The sequence below is a fragment of the Osmerus eperlanus genome, chromosome 18, assembly GCF_963692335.1.
Source record: "Osmerus eperlanus chromosome 18, fOsmEpe2.1, whole genome shotgun sequence".
Taxonomy (NCBI): domain Eukaryota; kingdom Metazoa; phylum Chordata; class Actinopteri; order Osmeriformes; family Osmeridae; genus Osmerus; species Osmerus eperlanus.
Genome location: NC_085035.1, coordinates 12,031,697 through 12,046,267, shown reverse-complemented (window position 1 = coordinate 12,046,267; position 14,571 = coordinate 12,031,697). Strand labels below are relative to the sequence as shown.

General features: G+C 39.8%; 1 protein-coding gene across 1 annotated transcript in view; it reads left to right on the top strand.

Annotated features, from left to right (window-relative positions):
- Window positions 1–14,571, top strand: part of LOC134038949 (NACHT, LRR and PYD domains-containing protein 12-like) — a 495,359-nt gene that overhangs the window by 237,595 nt on the left and 243,193 nt on the right. The window contains exons 17-20 of the mRNA XM_062484636.1: window positions 3,518–3,688; window positions 3,872–4,042; window positions 13,993–14,166; window positions 14,328–14,498. Of these exons, the coding sequence (XP_062340620.1) occupies window positions 3,518–3,688; window positions 3,872–4,042; window positions 13,993–14,166; window positions 14,328–14,498 (687 nt within the window). The remainder of the gene's footprint in view (window positions 1–3,517; window positions 3,689–3,871; window positions 4,043–13,992; window positions 14,167–14,327; window positions 14,499–14,571) is intronic.

Below are 14,571 nucleotides of genomic sequence, written 5' to 3'. Positions count from 1 at the left end.
ATAGTCGTTCATGCAGGTGACCTTGGTGTTCTTGGGCACAGGGACGATGGTGGTCCTCTTGATGCAGGTGGGGAGTACAGACAGGCTGAGGGAAAGGTGGAAGATGTCACTGAAGACCCCTGCTAGCTGGTCAGCGCAGCACCTGATATGTTGTCTGGGCCAGGTGCCTTGCGAGGGTTGAGCTTTTTGGAGCAATGCCTCAGCTACAGTTATTGTAGGCACACCACTGGCTAGGCCCTCAGGTAACTCCACTGCAGGGGGGTCACTGTCCCTCTCAAAGTGAGCGTAGAAGGTACTCAGCTCGTCTGGCAATAGGACAGAGGACTGGGTCTCACTGTAGCCTCTCCCTTTGTAGTCTGTAATAGCTCCACAGTCCACTCCACATGCGCCTGGGGTCAGAGCCATGGTAGCTGGACTCCACCTTGGTCCTGTAAGCCCTTTTCACTGCTTTGATCGCCTTCAGAAGGTCGTATCTGGCCTTCTTGTACTGATCAGGGTCCCCAGAGTTAAAGGCGACAGACCGGGCCTCTCAGGTTGGCCTGGACCGCGGCATCAACCCAGGGCTTCTGATTTTTATTTTATTTATTTGTTTATTTGTCAGGGAAAATGCAGCGCACATTATTACATACATCTATAACAATATGTTGTAGATGTGCTGCGTAAAAGGTTTCTAGCCAATAGGCTAATTTGCAACCCCAGTCCCTGGTCTTTCTAAAAAGTTAATCAAAATATAATTGACTACATAGTGTGAGTTACACAATCATGCAGCAGATGCAATATATTAGTATATAATGAGGCTGCCTCATGGTGCACATTCTCCAGACCATTGATAATCTCATACAGTTCATCCAAAGCAGCAGCCTTTTCTGCCTGGGGGGGTGTAGACTGCACTCATGACCACCGCAGTGAACTCCCGAGGTAGATAGAAGGGTCTGATTTTACAGTTAATAGCTCAAGGACAGGAGAGCAGTGAGATGCTAGTACCGCTACATCCGTGGCCCATAGAAAGTTAACCTGAACGTTAGCGAGTAGGGTGGTTGGAAAAGCAGGTTAGAAGCTCCGTTTCCGAGTTCGGACGAGGACTCCAGCACGTCGGCCTTGTTTCTTCTTCCTCCGTCTCGCAGGTAAACAGAGCGGCGGAACAACAAAGAGCCCGCTGCATTCCGAGCTCCAACTCGAACTCTGGAATTAAAGTTTGTAAAATAATCCTTGCTAAGTGAAAACTTAATATCCAGAAGTGTTTGCTGGTCGTACTGAATGCAAAATACAAAATCGACAAAACAACTTACAAACACTAACAAGACAAACAAAATGTTAGGTAATAATAGCGTAGCTCTCGTCAGTGTGGCCATACTGCAGGTGCACCGGAACACATTCCTATATAGTTTATATACAGTTTTATATAGTACCTAACATCTGGTCATTTCTATACAACAATCAGGACACGTCCGTCAAACACAATTCAGTGACAGCTGAAACAACAGCCTCAGAACCTGATGTCCCAGAGCTCCTTCCCCCAGGTGATGAGGATTCTCCTGCAACAAGTCAGGGTGTCATAAAACATAAAAATGACCCAAAAATCACCCAGACTTCATGTCTCCAGATGACCCCCCTGGTCAAACTAATCTCCATTGTATCAACAATCTTAGAAAGCAGGCCATATAATATGATACACCCATCCTCCAGGGTTTACTGTCCGACAGTGGTCAGTCTTCGGTCAAACAGACATACCTCTAAATCCTTCATCCCCTCTCTTGACCTAACTGGTCTCAGAACATTCCAACAATAAACAAAGGAGCTTACAGTTTAACCACTATAAAAACATTAATTGTACATACATAAGCCCAAAAGAAAAAAAGTTAGATCCTTTGATGAATCTTTTACATTAAAACATAACTATTAGTGTATACTCACACAAAAAATGCCACAGCCATCAAAACAAGAACATGAATCAAGAACCAACATTTTAAAGTGAGGCTTAATCGGAAAAAACCTTTGTGTAGTGTAAAGGTGGAAATTCAAGTGGCACTGTGTAGATCTGAGTAGTCAAGAGATGTGGTTTTAATACAATTTATTTAGATTATACAATTACGTAATATTAAACAAAGCTTTGCTGATCAGTCATTACGAAGGAGGTGCTAGCCACAGGTCGTTCGCAAGAGTGATGAAGAACAATCATAAAGCTTGTGCTTTTATACACTTAAAACAGATGCCCTAATAAATGATCAATTCATCAATGCAGTGGTCTCTGTGATTGGTCAGCACTGGTCAGTGACAGTTAAGACAATATAACCCCCCAGGTCAAGATACCAAAGTCTTTTGATGTCACGGCTCTTTCTCTAAATGAGGACAGTAAGGATACCCTTAATGAAACACAAACAGGACACAGGACACAATCTCCTTGGCCAAAAGGTCAGAGCTGCTAGATCAACTGATCCATCTACCCTTCTCCCTTTAGGCCACAGAACTCAAACATCCCCCAACCTCCGTGCCCCTAGCTTCTCAATCAGGCATCATAAACCAACACCATAAATACCTTAAGACCAACTGCAACATCCATTTGTTTAAACACAACCTCAGTCTATTAAAAATACATTCTTAGTAACTATATCAAAAAATGCCATTACACGCTCCCCCTAGAGGCCTGGATCACTTCCGTTGTGTAATCTGGATGCAGCGTTTTTCTGTTTGCATTTGTTTTCGGGGTTTGAGTGCTTTCCTTTTTGTAGCGCGTTTCTATATTTGCAACGCGTTTATGTATTTGGTTGTTGTGTGTATTTGCAGCGCGTTGCTGAATGCTGCGCATGTGTTGTCAAATGAATGAAGATGTTTTCTTAATTTTCTTGTGTTTTGTCAATTTGCATGTGTTTTCTTAAATTGCAGGGCGTTTGCACATGTCGGCCACCGTACATAACACACGCCATCGAACTGCACCTAAACCAATCTAAACCCTCAAGGAAGACAAGGAAAAACTCTCAACTGTTGTTTGTCTGTTGTTCTTATTTATTGTTGTTTTTGCCCTATTTGATGATTTTGTACAGCACTTTGGTCGGCATTGGCTGTTTTTAAATGTGCTCTATAAATAAAACTGACTTGACTTGACTCACAAAAACTCAGTTAAAACACTTAAGAAAGCTTGGGAGGAGCAATTCAGTGAGAGTTCCACTTCTCCAGAGATGGTCAGTGACGAAGAGAGGTGCAGACCATAAGCAAATCATAATAGTGCCTCAAGAAGAGATGACAATAAAATGTTGTTGAACACAGATAATCAGAGTTCCAACTCAGTGCTCTTGATGTAACCCTAAACACCTAGACAGTGCCAGCCTCCCTGATTGAAACATGAAGTCTGTTCCAGAGGAGAGAAGCTCTATATGAGAACACCTTGTCCCCCTGTTGGTTTCAGCTTGCAACAGTAACTCACCACAACACCCATGGGAAATGATTAGACTGATATTCTTTATTTCTACCTCTAGAAGATAGTAGTGTTTGTAATCCATATCATGATTACCTTCTACAGGCTGTCAGGCTGTCACATAACAGAGGAAGGCTGTGCTTTTCTGAGCTCAGCTCTGAATTCAACCTCCTTCCTGAGACAACTGGATTTAAGTAACAATGATCTGAAAGATGCCGGCATTAAGCAGCTCTCTGCTGGACTGGGGAAACCACTCTGCAAACTGGAGACACTGAGGTCTGTATTTATGTTCTACATGAGACATTAGATAAGATATAATAAGATAAGATAAGATATAATAGAACAATGTATTTGTATGGTGTCAAGAGAGGAACGTATTAAGGGATTTCCTGACATTCTTTATTTCTACCTCTAAAAGGTAGTAGTGTTTGTAGTACTTATCATGATATCCTTCTACAGGCTGTCAGGCTGTCACATCAAAGAAGAAGGCTGTGCTTCTCTGGCCTCAGCACTGAAGTCAAATCCCGTCCTGAGAGAACTGCACCTGAGTAAATGTGACCTACAGATTTTAGACATGAAGGTGCTCTCTTCTCTACAGGAAAATCCAGTCTGCAAACTGGAGAGTCTGAGGTCTGTAATCATCATCTAATAGTTTCAATGACACACCACATCATATTTGCACTTGTTATTCAGAAAATATGGTTGTTTATTAAGTTAAAAGGTGTAAACTTTATGCAGGAAAGAGATACAATCACTAGTCTTCCATGATGAGGGTTGTATTTATGAAACGTGCAGCACTATATATCAAAGCACTCCAAAGCATTTTCTTTAACAAATGTTTTTCATTGAGTATTAATTTAAAAAATATATATATATATATACATTGCTATGGAAAAATTCTAGCGGCACTGTGTAGATTTGAATAGTCAAGAGATGGCGGTTACAATAAATTTATTTTGCTTATACAGATCATGATTTAACAAAGTACTTTGTGATCAGTCATAACGAAGGAGGTGCTAGCCACAGGTCGTTCGCCAGAGTGATCCAGAACAACCCCAAAACCCTGCCTTATATAAACTTTAGATCAAATGGTTATTCTGAACTCTGTGATTGGTCAGCACTGCTCAGTGACAGTGACTTCATATCAAGTTCCCACGGTTCTTTATTGTGGCCTCTCTCCCCAAACCAGTAGATAGTAAAACCACAGGGGTTCACCAGTCAAATGGTCAACTGTCCTTTGTGTGGGCCACTTCAAACAAGTCTACAGGAAGGGTCAGAGCAGCAGATCACAATAACAATACAGTTGAATCCACATTTGTCTCCAGACCAACTGTCTCTTCCTCCCCAGGTGACAAGAACTCTCTCAGGTCACCCAGACTTCCCGTCTCCTAGTTATAAAACTGCAAATGGCATCTCTACCAAATGTAGTTGACTCTTAATCAACTTTAGACTTCCGTTAAAACACATTCCTCATATATGAAACACACACATTATAACTGTATTCCAAAATTTCCATGACAATTCCAAAATATATATATTTCTTTTTTACAATTCCATAAACCCAAACAGTTAATTAAGAAAAATAATTCAAACATTAACATAAGAAATGCTAGTCTCAAGACAAAACCCATTGTACCCCGTACACCACAAAGTCCAGGTTGTCGGAACGGATGCCATCTTCAGTTGGATGTAGGCAAACTTCTGTCAGGCGGTGTAGTCTAGTCGAATCGATTGCAAACGACGATCAAATTGCTCAGGGCAACTTTCAACGACTCTGCACTTCGCGTACAGCTCGGAAATTTCCTTGGTACTACGCAGAACGCGTATCCTCTGCTTCCGTCTCCAGACAAGGTGCACGCAATGGTTAGCGTGTATCCACGTTGCTCTCCCCTCGATCTTAACCGCCGAATTGGTCGTCAGGAGAATCTGGTATGGCCCCGTCCACCTTGGATTCCTCCAGGCGTTTCAGGTCCTTCACCACGATCCAGTCATCTGGTATCAAATCATGCAGCGGTCCAGTCATAGGAATAGTCCCCTTCACCTGCCTGTGAATCTCACACAAAATAGACTCCAAAAAGGTTGCACAGTGATAAACAAGCACATTCTCACAGAGGTCAATTAAAGGTAACTGACTTCTTGTCGTCTGACTTCGTCTTCAAAGTTCTGTTCTCTCATTCAACTGAAGTGATTAACACAATGTTGAATCCTATCAACACCAAAATAACTTCCTTAAACAAGTGTGACCCAATATCATTACATAACCTCAAAGAAAAATCCCATCGAAAATAATCTAAATTAACAAAAGCTTGATCACTGAGCCCCTGAGAAGTCTAAAACTTCTTCCCATCAACAATCATTAAACAGTATCACTTCTCCAAAAATTGAACTCTACAAAATCCATCTATCAATACCCAAATAGTTTCTCTAACCTTAACTGTGAAGCTTATCGTGTTTAAATTCCTTTTCTCATAATACTTGTCCCACATATGAAGTATTAACAAAATGACTATGCATCCATTACAAATCCTCTTGTATGCTAAAATAATGCATTCTTCTTGATATCACACAAACTGTAGAGGCATGATCTTTCCATGTGTTAACTTAGCAAAATCTCAAGATAAATGTTTTATGCAGACCATACAACCTCCATTTTTTATTCTCATATCCTTCCTTTTTCCAAAACGCATTTTCTTGTGGATTAGTCCAAGTTCGAATCTCCATTCCACCATTCCTTTCTCCATCTGTCCGCTGTATTCTGTAATTCTTATCAAATATACTCAAACAAAACAAAATTCTCACTCTGGGTTAAATACAGTCCAATATTTTCAACTCAGCAATATCATATCAAACCCTCACAATCCTATCACAAATCCAAACTACTGAAACTAAATTCATAAAACCATAAAACCCCCATAGTCACTCTCTGTTTGGATCAGTCAGTCATAAATACCTAAACGTCATCTCTTCCTCTCTAAGAAGCCTGCGCTTCCCTTAAAGAATCTGTAACAAATGTTGTATCAAGTTCACACAACAATTTTCCTCAAAAGAGTCCTGTAAGCCCAAATTTGTCAAGTTAGGCTCATCCGGACATAGCAACATCATCTCATCACTTCCTGTAAACATATCAACATCAAAAACATATTCTAGTTAGTTCATCAATGCATTCAGGCAATCTAGAAACTGCTCCAGCTAGTATCAGCACTAGCATTTTCCCTGTGGAATAATCATAATTGTTAGAGTGAATTCCACATTTGCATACAGCAAGTTGTGTCCCAGATCAAACTAAGAAACTTCCTGTTTCCATACCTTTCCCAAAATCATATGTAACACCAATGATGTATTTAACTATCAGTACATATTTTAACTATTTTCCCTTTTATGAATTAACAAGCTTACACTGAAGCAAACTACTTTTGAACCAATTTGTATAAAATAAAACTATTTTAGAAAACAGCCAAATTACGAATAACCTCAACTTTTAGTCTCTTATTATCTTTTCTTCAAAAAAACCTTTAGGAACAGTTCAAATGAATACCTTTAAATTTCAGATTCCCTTTTAATTTTTCCCTGTATTTAAATTCACCAAATAAACTCTCTCTTTTTCCAAGACATGTAGAAAACTAGCATCACTACCCTAAACCAGAATTTAATCTGTATGATTCCAAAATAAAACATAGACCATAAAATGTTCTTAATGTAACCATTAACCAAACTTATACCCCATCTATATTTCTATATAGGTTAGATAGGTAGAACTTCATAACTTGCTTTGGCTGCAGTCCAGAACAAGCTACTTAGCACAAACCATCATAACCACAATTTATCAGACTTAATGAGTCTTCCCAAATTATTTCAAAACCAAATTATCATAACCCTCTTTATGAACCAATACCATAATGATACAACCTCATCACAGCCTAACTGTTTATCCCAAAACATTGTACCATGCCCTTAAGACAAAAGAAAATATAAACTCTTTTTTTCTTTTAAACCTTTAAATTCACAATTTAACATAAACCCGTAAAACAAAACCTTATTCTTTAACACCTCAAAAGTTTTATCAAAGCATGTAATGTATACACCTTTGAATATTCCTATATTTACCAGCTATCTCAATTACTCTTTGTTAGTGTATCAACTCAAATAAACAATCGCGCATTTCAAACTCGCATCAAACAGCGCGCTCTGGAACAAAGCAAAAACTCTCAACCTTTTTTCATTTCTTTTAAACAACACAGATGGTTGGCGTTTACCATCTATTCACTTAATTTTGCTAAAGTATAACTTTTCCAATCCAATTAGAACTAATTTATGAACCAGGGTCTAATTTCTGCATTTTTATGGAGACCATCACACACCACAGATTTTCCGCTCGTAAATACAAGTTCTGGTCTGAAAGGCTCCTACCTCCCTGTTTGGCTAGGATTTAGAACAAATGTTAAATCATACATTCGTAAACCACCAAACTTCGAATTCATCTAAACGGACACATCTTTCACCATTAATACTCACATAATTATGCAGAATTACACCCTCTGGGATCACCTTTGTAAGACTCAACGTAACGGGACTCTTTTAGCCCCCACCTTTCCTCGGAATTTCTGAAACTCATTTAAAATGTCCTCAAACAAACAAAACCTTGTTAGCAAATGTCTCAAAATTCTCATCACGTAACATATTTCAAAAGTAACCAAATTAATATGTAAAATTCGCTCCAAATGTATCTATTTCTCTAAATTTGCGTCTTTGTAAATTTCTCAACTTCCATCTGCGCATGCGTCATGCGGTCATCCTGGATCTCAAATATCAAGCTGCAATTCCTTTACTAGCCTGTACCCGCCTGTCGGTCTGTTAGTTTGTTAGCCAATGTCGTTGCCATAGTTGCAAATTCAACTTCCTGGACTCTCCTTTGTCTCAGGACAGAGCAAAATGCACTTCCTCCACGTTTTCACCATTAGCCATTAACCAACAGTCACAGCCTAGATTTTCTTTATAATTACAACCTTTACAATTCTATCAACCATTAGTACTATTTTAATTTCAACATAAAAATTAGGCTCCGAAATCAACATATGCACCTAATATCACTCGTCAGAGAATGACAGTTTACCCATGTATTAGCATTCTGGTTGGACAAAGCTTCAACTTCAAGTCCATTTAAATAGGTAAATACGAATACCACCAAACCCAACACATTTCAACAAATCATCTCAGCAGCAATAAACACACATATGTAGTACCTTTGCCCTTGACAACAATCGCAATTCAGTCTCTCTAACTAGTTCCCCTTGTATACACTTAAGTCCCTCGGACTGGCTCAATCTTTCTAATCACTTCTTCATAACCCTTTACATATTTCTTTAAAACAACAGTAACATCTGTGAACTCCCACAAAATTAAAAATAAAACCATCGAACATTTCCAGACATAAACAAAAATATTCCTTAAACAACATAACATTTCCGTTTGAACACATAACTTTCTATAAAAGTTTCAATAACCCCGGGATTGTAATTCTTCAAATGAATACCGCTTTTATTGCCAAAACTTGCCTTTTACCAATTATCCTACCCAAACACTAAATTTCCAGCGCGTTATTCAATAACGAATCAAGCTCATAATATAGAAAATCGGTCTGTACATAATTTCCAAATCAAGAGTATGGCAACTCACAATATTTTCTTAAGTTCGACAAAGAAACAGAAACACACATCTGTTTTCTCAACCAATATACTTCACAATTCAACGTCAAATTCTCAATAAAATGAGTGATATATATATTATTATTTTTTTTTTGCACTCACGTGTGGGCACTGCACGCAGAATGAGCTTCACTGAAAGAATCAACTTCCGCTAGGCTCAAGCGCATGCGCCTCTTTTCAAGTGGAGAATTCAGTCAAAGAATTAACATTAGCATTTTCAAAACAGAATGTCTCCGTCTTCAAAAACAAATGCCTTCTGGCGGTAATCAGACCGATGTAAAGTCTAACATCAAACATATAACGGTTAACACAGAGTTGTAAAACAATCGTCTCTCCTCTACCAACAGTGTCATAACCGATAAACATTGTACGCCACCATTTCGGAACTCAACTTCCGATCACGAACCCCTCTGATTTTGCGAGTTCGCTCACAATTTCCAAAAAAATAAAAACTTTCAACAGTGATGACACATCTCCGGACATTCACGTACATTTTGCTCAAATTCCCACAATTAAAGCACGCATTTTGGATTGACCTAGCAATTCGTGTTGGCCTACATGTTTTTTCAACAGCATGTCAACACGCTCTGCATCAGCCTTGACCATAGCCCACAACACGCTTATTCCAAACACAACAGGGACTCAAACCCTTTGTTCCGGAGAGGACTTTAACCTTTCCTTCTTGGAAACACAATGGCAATTGCAAGTCAAGGCACAAGCTTCAATCCTTGCGGGAATCCAAAGCAAATCTATAAAAAACATTCCAGGATCCTACTTTCTTGACTTTTCCTAGATATAACCGGCTGTCAGAAGAAATGGCAAATGTCTGACCTCTTCGTATTCTGTTCTCGCATTCCCGCAAACCCTCATGCGCCCGCGCATCCTGCCGCAACACCCCTGGCTGCGGATGAGGCGAAATTTGTTTGCGGAACAGAATCTGTGGGGAAATAGATGAAAAATTCCCCACACTATTCTGTCCTAATATTTCTTTATCCCTCTACCTATCTCCATCCAATCAGAAAAAAAGCTCTCCAATCAGGCTAAAATCTATTCTTTTCTCCACTTCAAAAAAAATCGTGTATCTATTTCTCTCCACGAACCCATTTCGCAATACAATAAGGTCCTTAAAACAAAACGACTCCACACTCGAAAATCCACATTTATCAATCCATATTTGCATTTGCAATAAACTATCGTTACCATACTTTTGCTTCATGTAATCGATGTTTGGACAGGTCAATTCTGTCTCCAGACCATTCATTTTCAGAATTACAATCCATAAACGATAACCAACAACGGAAAATAAAGACACAATTACCCCTTTTCTTTTCTAAAAACAATTAAATTCCGACTTCCCAACTTTCAATGAAAATAACTGCACAATCTTAAATTACAAATATTCAAACCGAAAAAATAATTAAAATTTCGAAAAGTAATTAAAATTTTGATTTTTGTAATTTGTATATAGCTTGAATAATAGACACCATTAGTTACTCATACTTCTTTTAACCTCAAAAAACATAACTTGCAATTAAAACAAAAATGAACACGCGCGCGTTACTAACTTTGAAATTTCATAATTCAGGCCTTTCTTCACTTTTTCCCTTTTCTTTACTTTTTTTTTTTTTTTAAACACTCAGCTGATTACCAATTTAATCTTTACCAATCCTCTAAAGTATACTTTTTACCATTTTACTCTTGGGACTCAGAAATCAATACATTTCCTGACCCAATTTCCCAGGGCCTTAAAGACACACAGCACGATATCACGTGTGAATTATTACCCTTTATGCGCTCGTCAGCACATTTCCTGCATGCTTTTTTGTACGACTCTAACGTAACGGGACCAACGTTCCAACGTTCCCCCAATTTGTACGACTCTAACGTAACGGGACCAACGTTCCAACGTTCTCCCAATTTGTACGACTTACACGCACAGGACAAAGCTCTTCTCCAGTCTCCGCCCTATTACTAACTAAACCGAATTATTGACCATAGTCTAAACAACACACATTTAGACAATTCAATATCACACAGTAACCAAAAGAATATCTCACCGGTTCTTTTGAAGACCCCGCGTCAGCCACAAAACGTCCAACGAGCGCCCCCCCTGGCCCTGCTGTCTCACGCATGGCGGAAGGAAAGGCGGCTTTTTGCCGGAAGATCAATTCGCCGAGGGGAGCCGCCTGCTGAACGCCGTAGACCAATCGAGGATCCCCCTACTGGCCACCAAGTGCTATGGAAAAATTCTAGCGGCACTGTGTAGATTTGAATAGTCAAGAGATGGCGGTTACAATAAATTTATTTTGCTTATACAGATCATGATTTAACAAAGTACTTTGTGATCAGTCATAACGAAGGAGGTGCTAGCCACAGGTCGTTCGCCAGAGTGATCCAGAACAACCCCAAAACCCTGCCTTATATAAACTTTAGATCAAATGGTTATTCTGAACTCTGTGATTGGTCAGCACTGCTCAGTGACAGTGACTTCATATCAAGTTCCCACGGTTCTTTATTGTGGCCTCTCTCCCCAAACCAGTAGATAGTAAAACCACAGGGGTTCACCAGTCAAATGGTCAACTGTCCTTTGTGTGGGCCACTTCAAACAAGTCTACAGGAAGGGTCAGAGCAGCAGATCACAATAACAATACAGTTGAATCCACATTTGTCTCCAGACCAACTGTCTCTTCCTCCCCAGGTGACAAGAACTCTCTCAGGTCACCCAGACTTCCCGTCTCCTAGTTATAAAACTGCAAATGGCATCTCTACCAAATGTAGTTGACTCTTAATCAACTTTAGACTTCCGTTAAAACACATTCCTCATATATGAAACACACACATTATAACTGTATTCCAAAATTTCCATGACAACATACACAGAAGACTTGTATAGTGAACACTAAAATATGCTTCACAGAGTGAGCTTTGTGGTGGAACATTCTGACGGTGCTGTGTGGTTTGAATAGTCAAGATGGCGGTTCAATACAATTTATTTAGTTTGCACAAAATATAAGTTTACAGAGTCCTCTGGACCCGTCATAACGAAGGACACGTATAAGCTACAGGTCGTTTGGAAGACTGGTCCAGAACATCACACACACACTGCCCTATATAAACTTATAACATATGGTCATTTGGTTTGCTCAATCAATCAATGTAGCTGTCTCTGTGATTGGCTGACTCCATTTAGTAACAGTTTGAAACAATATAACTCATGCCAGGTGTCCCAAAATTCTTTGATGTCACATCTATCTCTCCTCCTCATTTAGAGAATGAGGAGATAGTAAAGATAACCTCAAACAAGGATTACTGAAACACAAACAGGGCATAGGACACAATCTCTATTCAAAAGGTCAGATTAGCTGCTTCAATAGCCCCTTACTATATTGTACTGTACTGTATGACTATAGAGGACAGAAGGCCATATAAGGCCATATAAGATGCTTCATCCTCCAGGGTAAACCTTACTGTATGACTATAGAGGACAGAAGGCCATATAAGATGCTTCATCCTCCAGGGTAAACCTTACTGTATGACTATAGAGGACAGAAGGCCATATAAGATGCTTCATCCTCCAGGGTAAACCTTACTGTATGACTATAGAGGACAGAAGGCCATATAAGATGCTTCATCCTCCAGGGTAAACCTTAATGTATGACTATAGAGGACAGAAGGCCATATAAGATGCTTCATCCTCCAGGGTAAACCTTACTGTATGACTATAGAGGACAGAAGGCCATATAAGATGCTTCATCCTCCAGGGTAAACCTTACTGTATGACTATAGAGGACAGAAGGCCATATAAGATGCTTCATCCTCCAGGGTAAACCTTACTGTATGACTATAGAGGACAGAAGGCCATATAAGATGCTTCATCCTCCAGGGTAAACCTTACTGTATGACTATAGAGGACAGAAGGCCATATAAGATGCTTCATCCTCCAGGGTAAACCTTACTGTATGACTATAGAGGACAGAAGGCCATATAAGATGCTTCATCCTCCAGGGTAAACCTTACTGTATGACTATAGAGGACAGAAGGCCATATAAGATGCTTCATCCTCCAGGGTAAACCTTAATGTATGACTATAGAGGACAGAAGGCCATATAAGATGCTTCATCCTCCAGGGTAAACCTTACTGTATGACTATAGAGGACAGAAGGCCATATAAGATGCTTCATCCTCCAGGGTAAACCTTACTGTATGACTATAGAGGACAGAAGGCCATATAAGATGCTTCATCCTCCAGGGTAAACCTTACTGTATGACTATAGAGGACAGAAGGCCATATAAGATGCTTCATCCTCCAGGGTAAACCTTACTGTATGACTATAGAGGACAGAAGGCCATATAAGATGCTTCATCCTCCAGGGTAAACCGTCCCACAGAGCCGTCAGCACCTCGCATTCCATTGAACTCAACTTAATTATCTCGACTTCCTGTCTCTTACCAATGAACATAGAAGCTCATATTAAAACCTTATTTAAGACACATTCATTTTACACACATAAGCCCCAAATTTCCTCCACAGCATACAGAGTTAAATAAACTGATACATACAAGTATAAATAATGACAAGAAGGTAGTTAAAAACAAAAGTAATCATGAAATGAAGGGGAAAGGGAGAGACGGCAGGGAGGTTAACAGGTGAACACAAGTTTGAAAAGGTGGGTTGTGAAGTCCTCTATGAATAATGGCAGGGCTGCTGGAATTTGGTTTGGGAAGGTGTGGCAACTGAAAAGGCCCTGTCAGGTCCGGAGCTTGGTCCCGGGGTTGAGTGTGGTTGTGGTGGAGGAGGAAGTCGGAGAGGTAGGGAGGGGCCATGTTGTTTGGGCAGAAAAAGTGTTTGTAATCTTTCTTGTCATGATCCTTCTACAGGCTGTCAGACTGTCAGATCACAGAAGAAGGCTGTGCTTCTCTGGGTTCAGCTCTGAAGTCAAACCCCTCCCTTCTGAGAGATCTGAATCTAAGCAACAGTGACCTGACGGATTCAGGCATGAAGCTGCTCTCTGCTGGACTGGGGAATCCACTCTGCGAACTGGAGACACTGAGGTCTGTTTTATGTTCTACAAGAGACGATAGTAAAGATATAATAGAACAATGTATTTGTATGGTGTTTGAGAGGAAAATAATAAGGGATTTTCTGACATTCTTGATTTCTACCTCTAAAAGGTAGTAGTGTTTGTAGTACTTATCATGATATCCTTCTACAGGCTGTCAGGCTGTCACATCAAAGAAGAAGGCTGTGCTTCTCTGGCCTCAGCACTGAAGTCAAATCCCGTCCTGAGAGAACTGCACCTGAGTAAATGTGACCTACAGATTTTAGACATGAAGGTGCTCTCTTCTCTACAGGAAAATCCACTCTGCAAACTGGAGAGTCTGAGGTCTGTAATCATCATCTAATAGTTTCAATCACACACCACATCGTATATGCACTCGTTATTCAGCAAATATGGT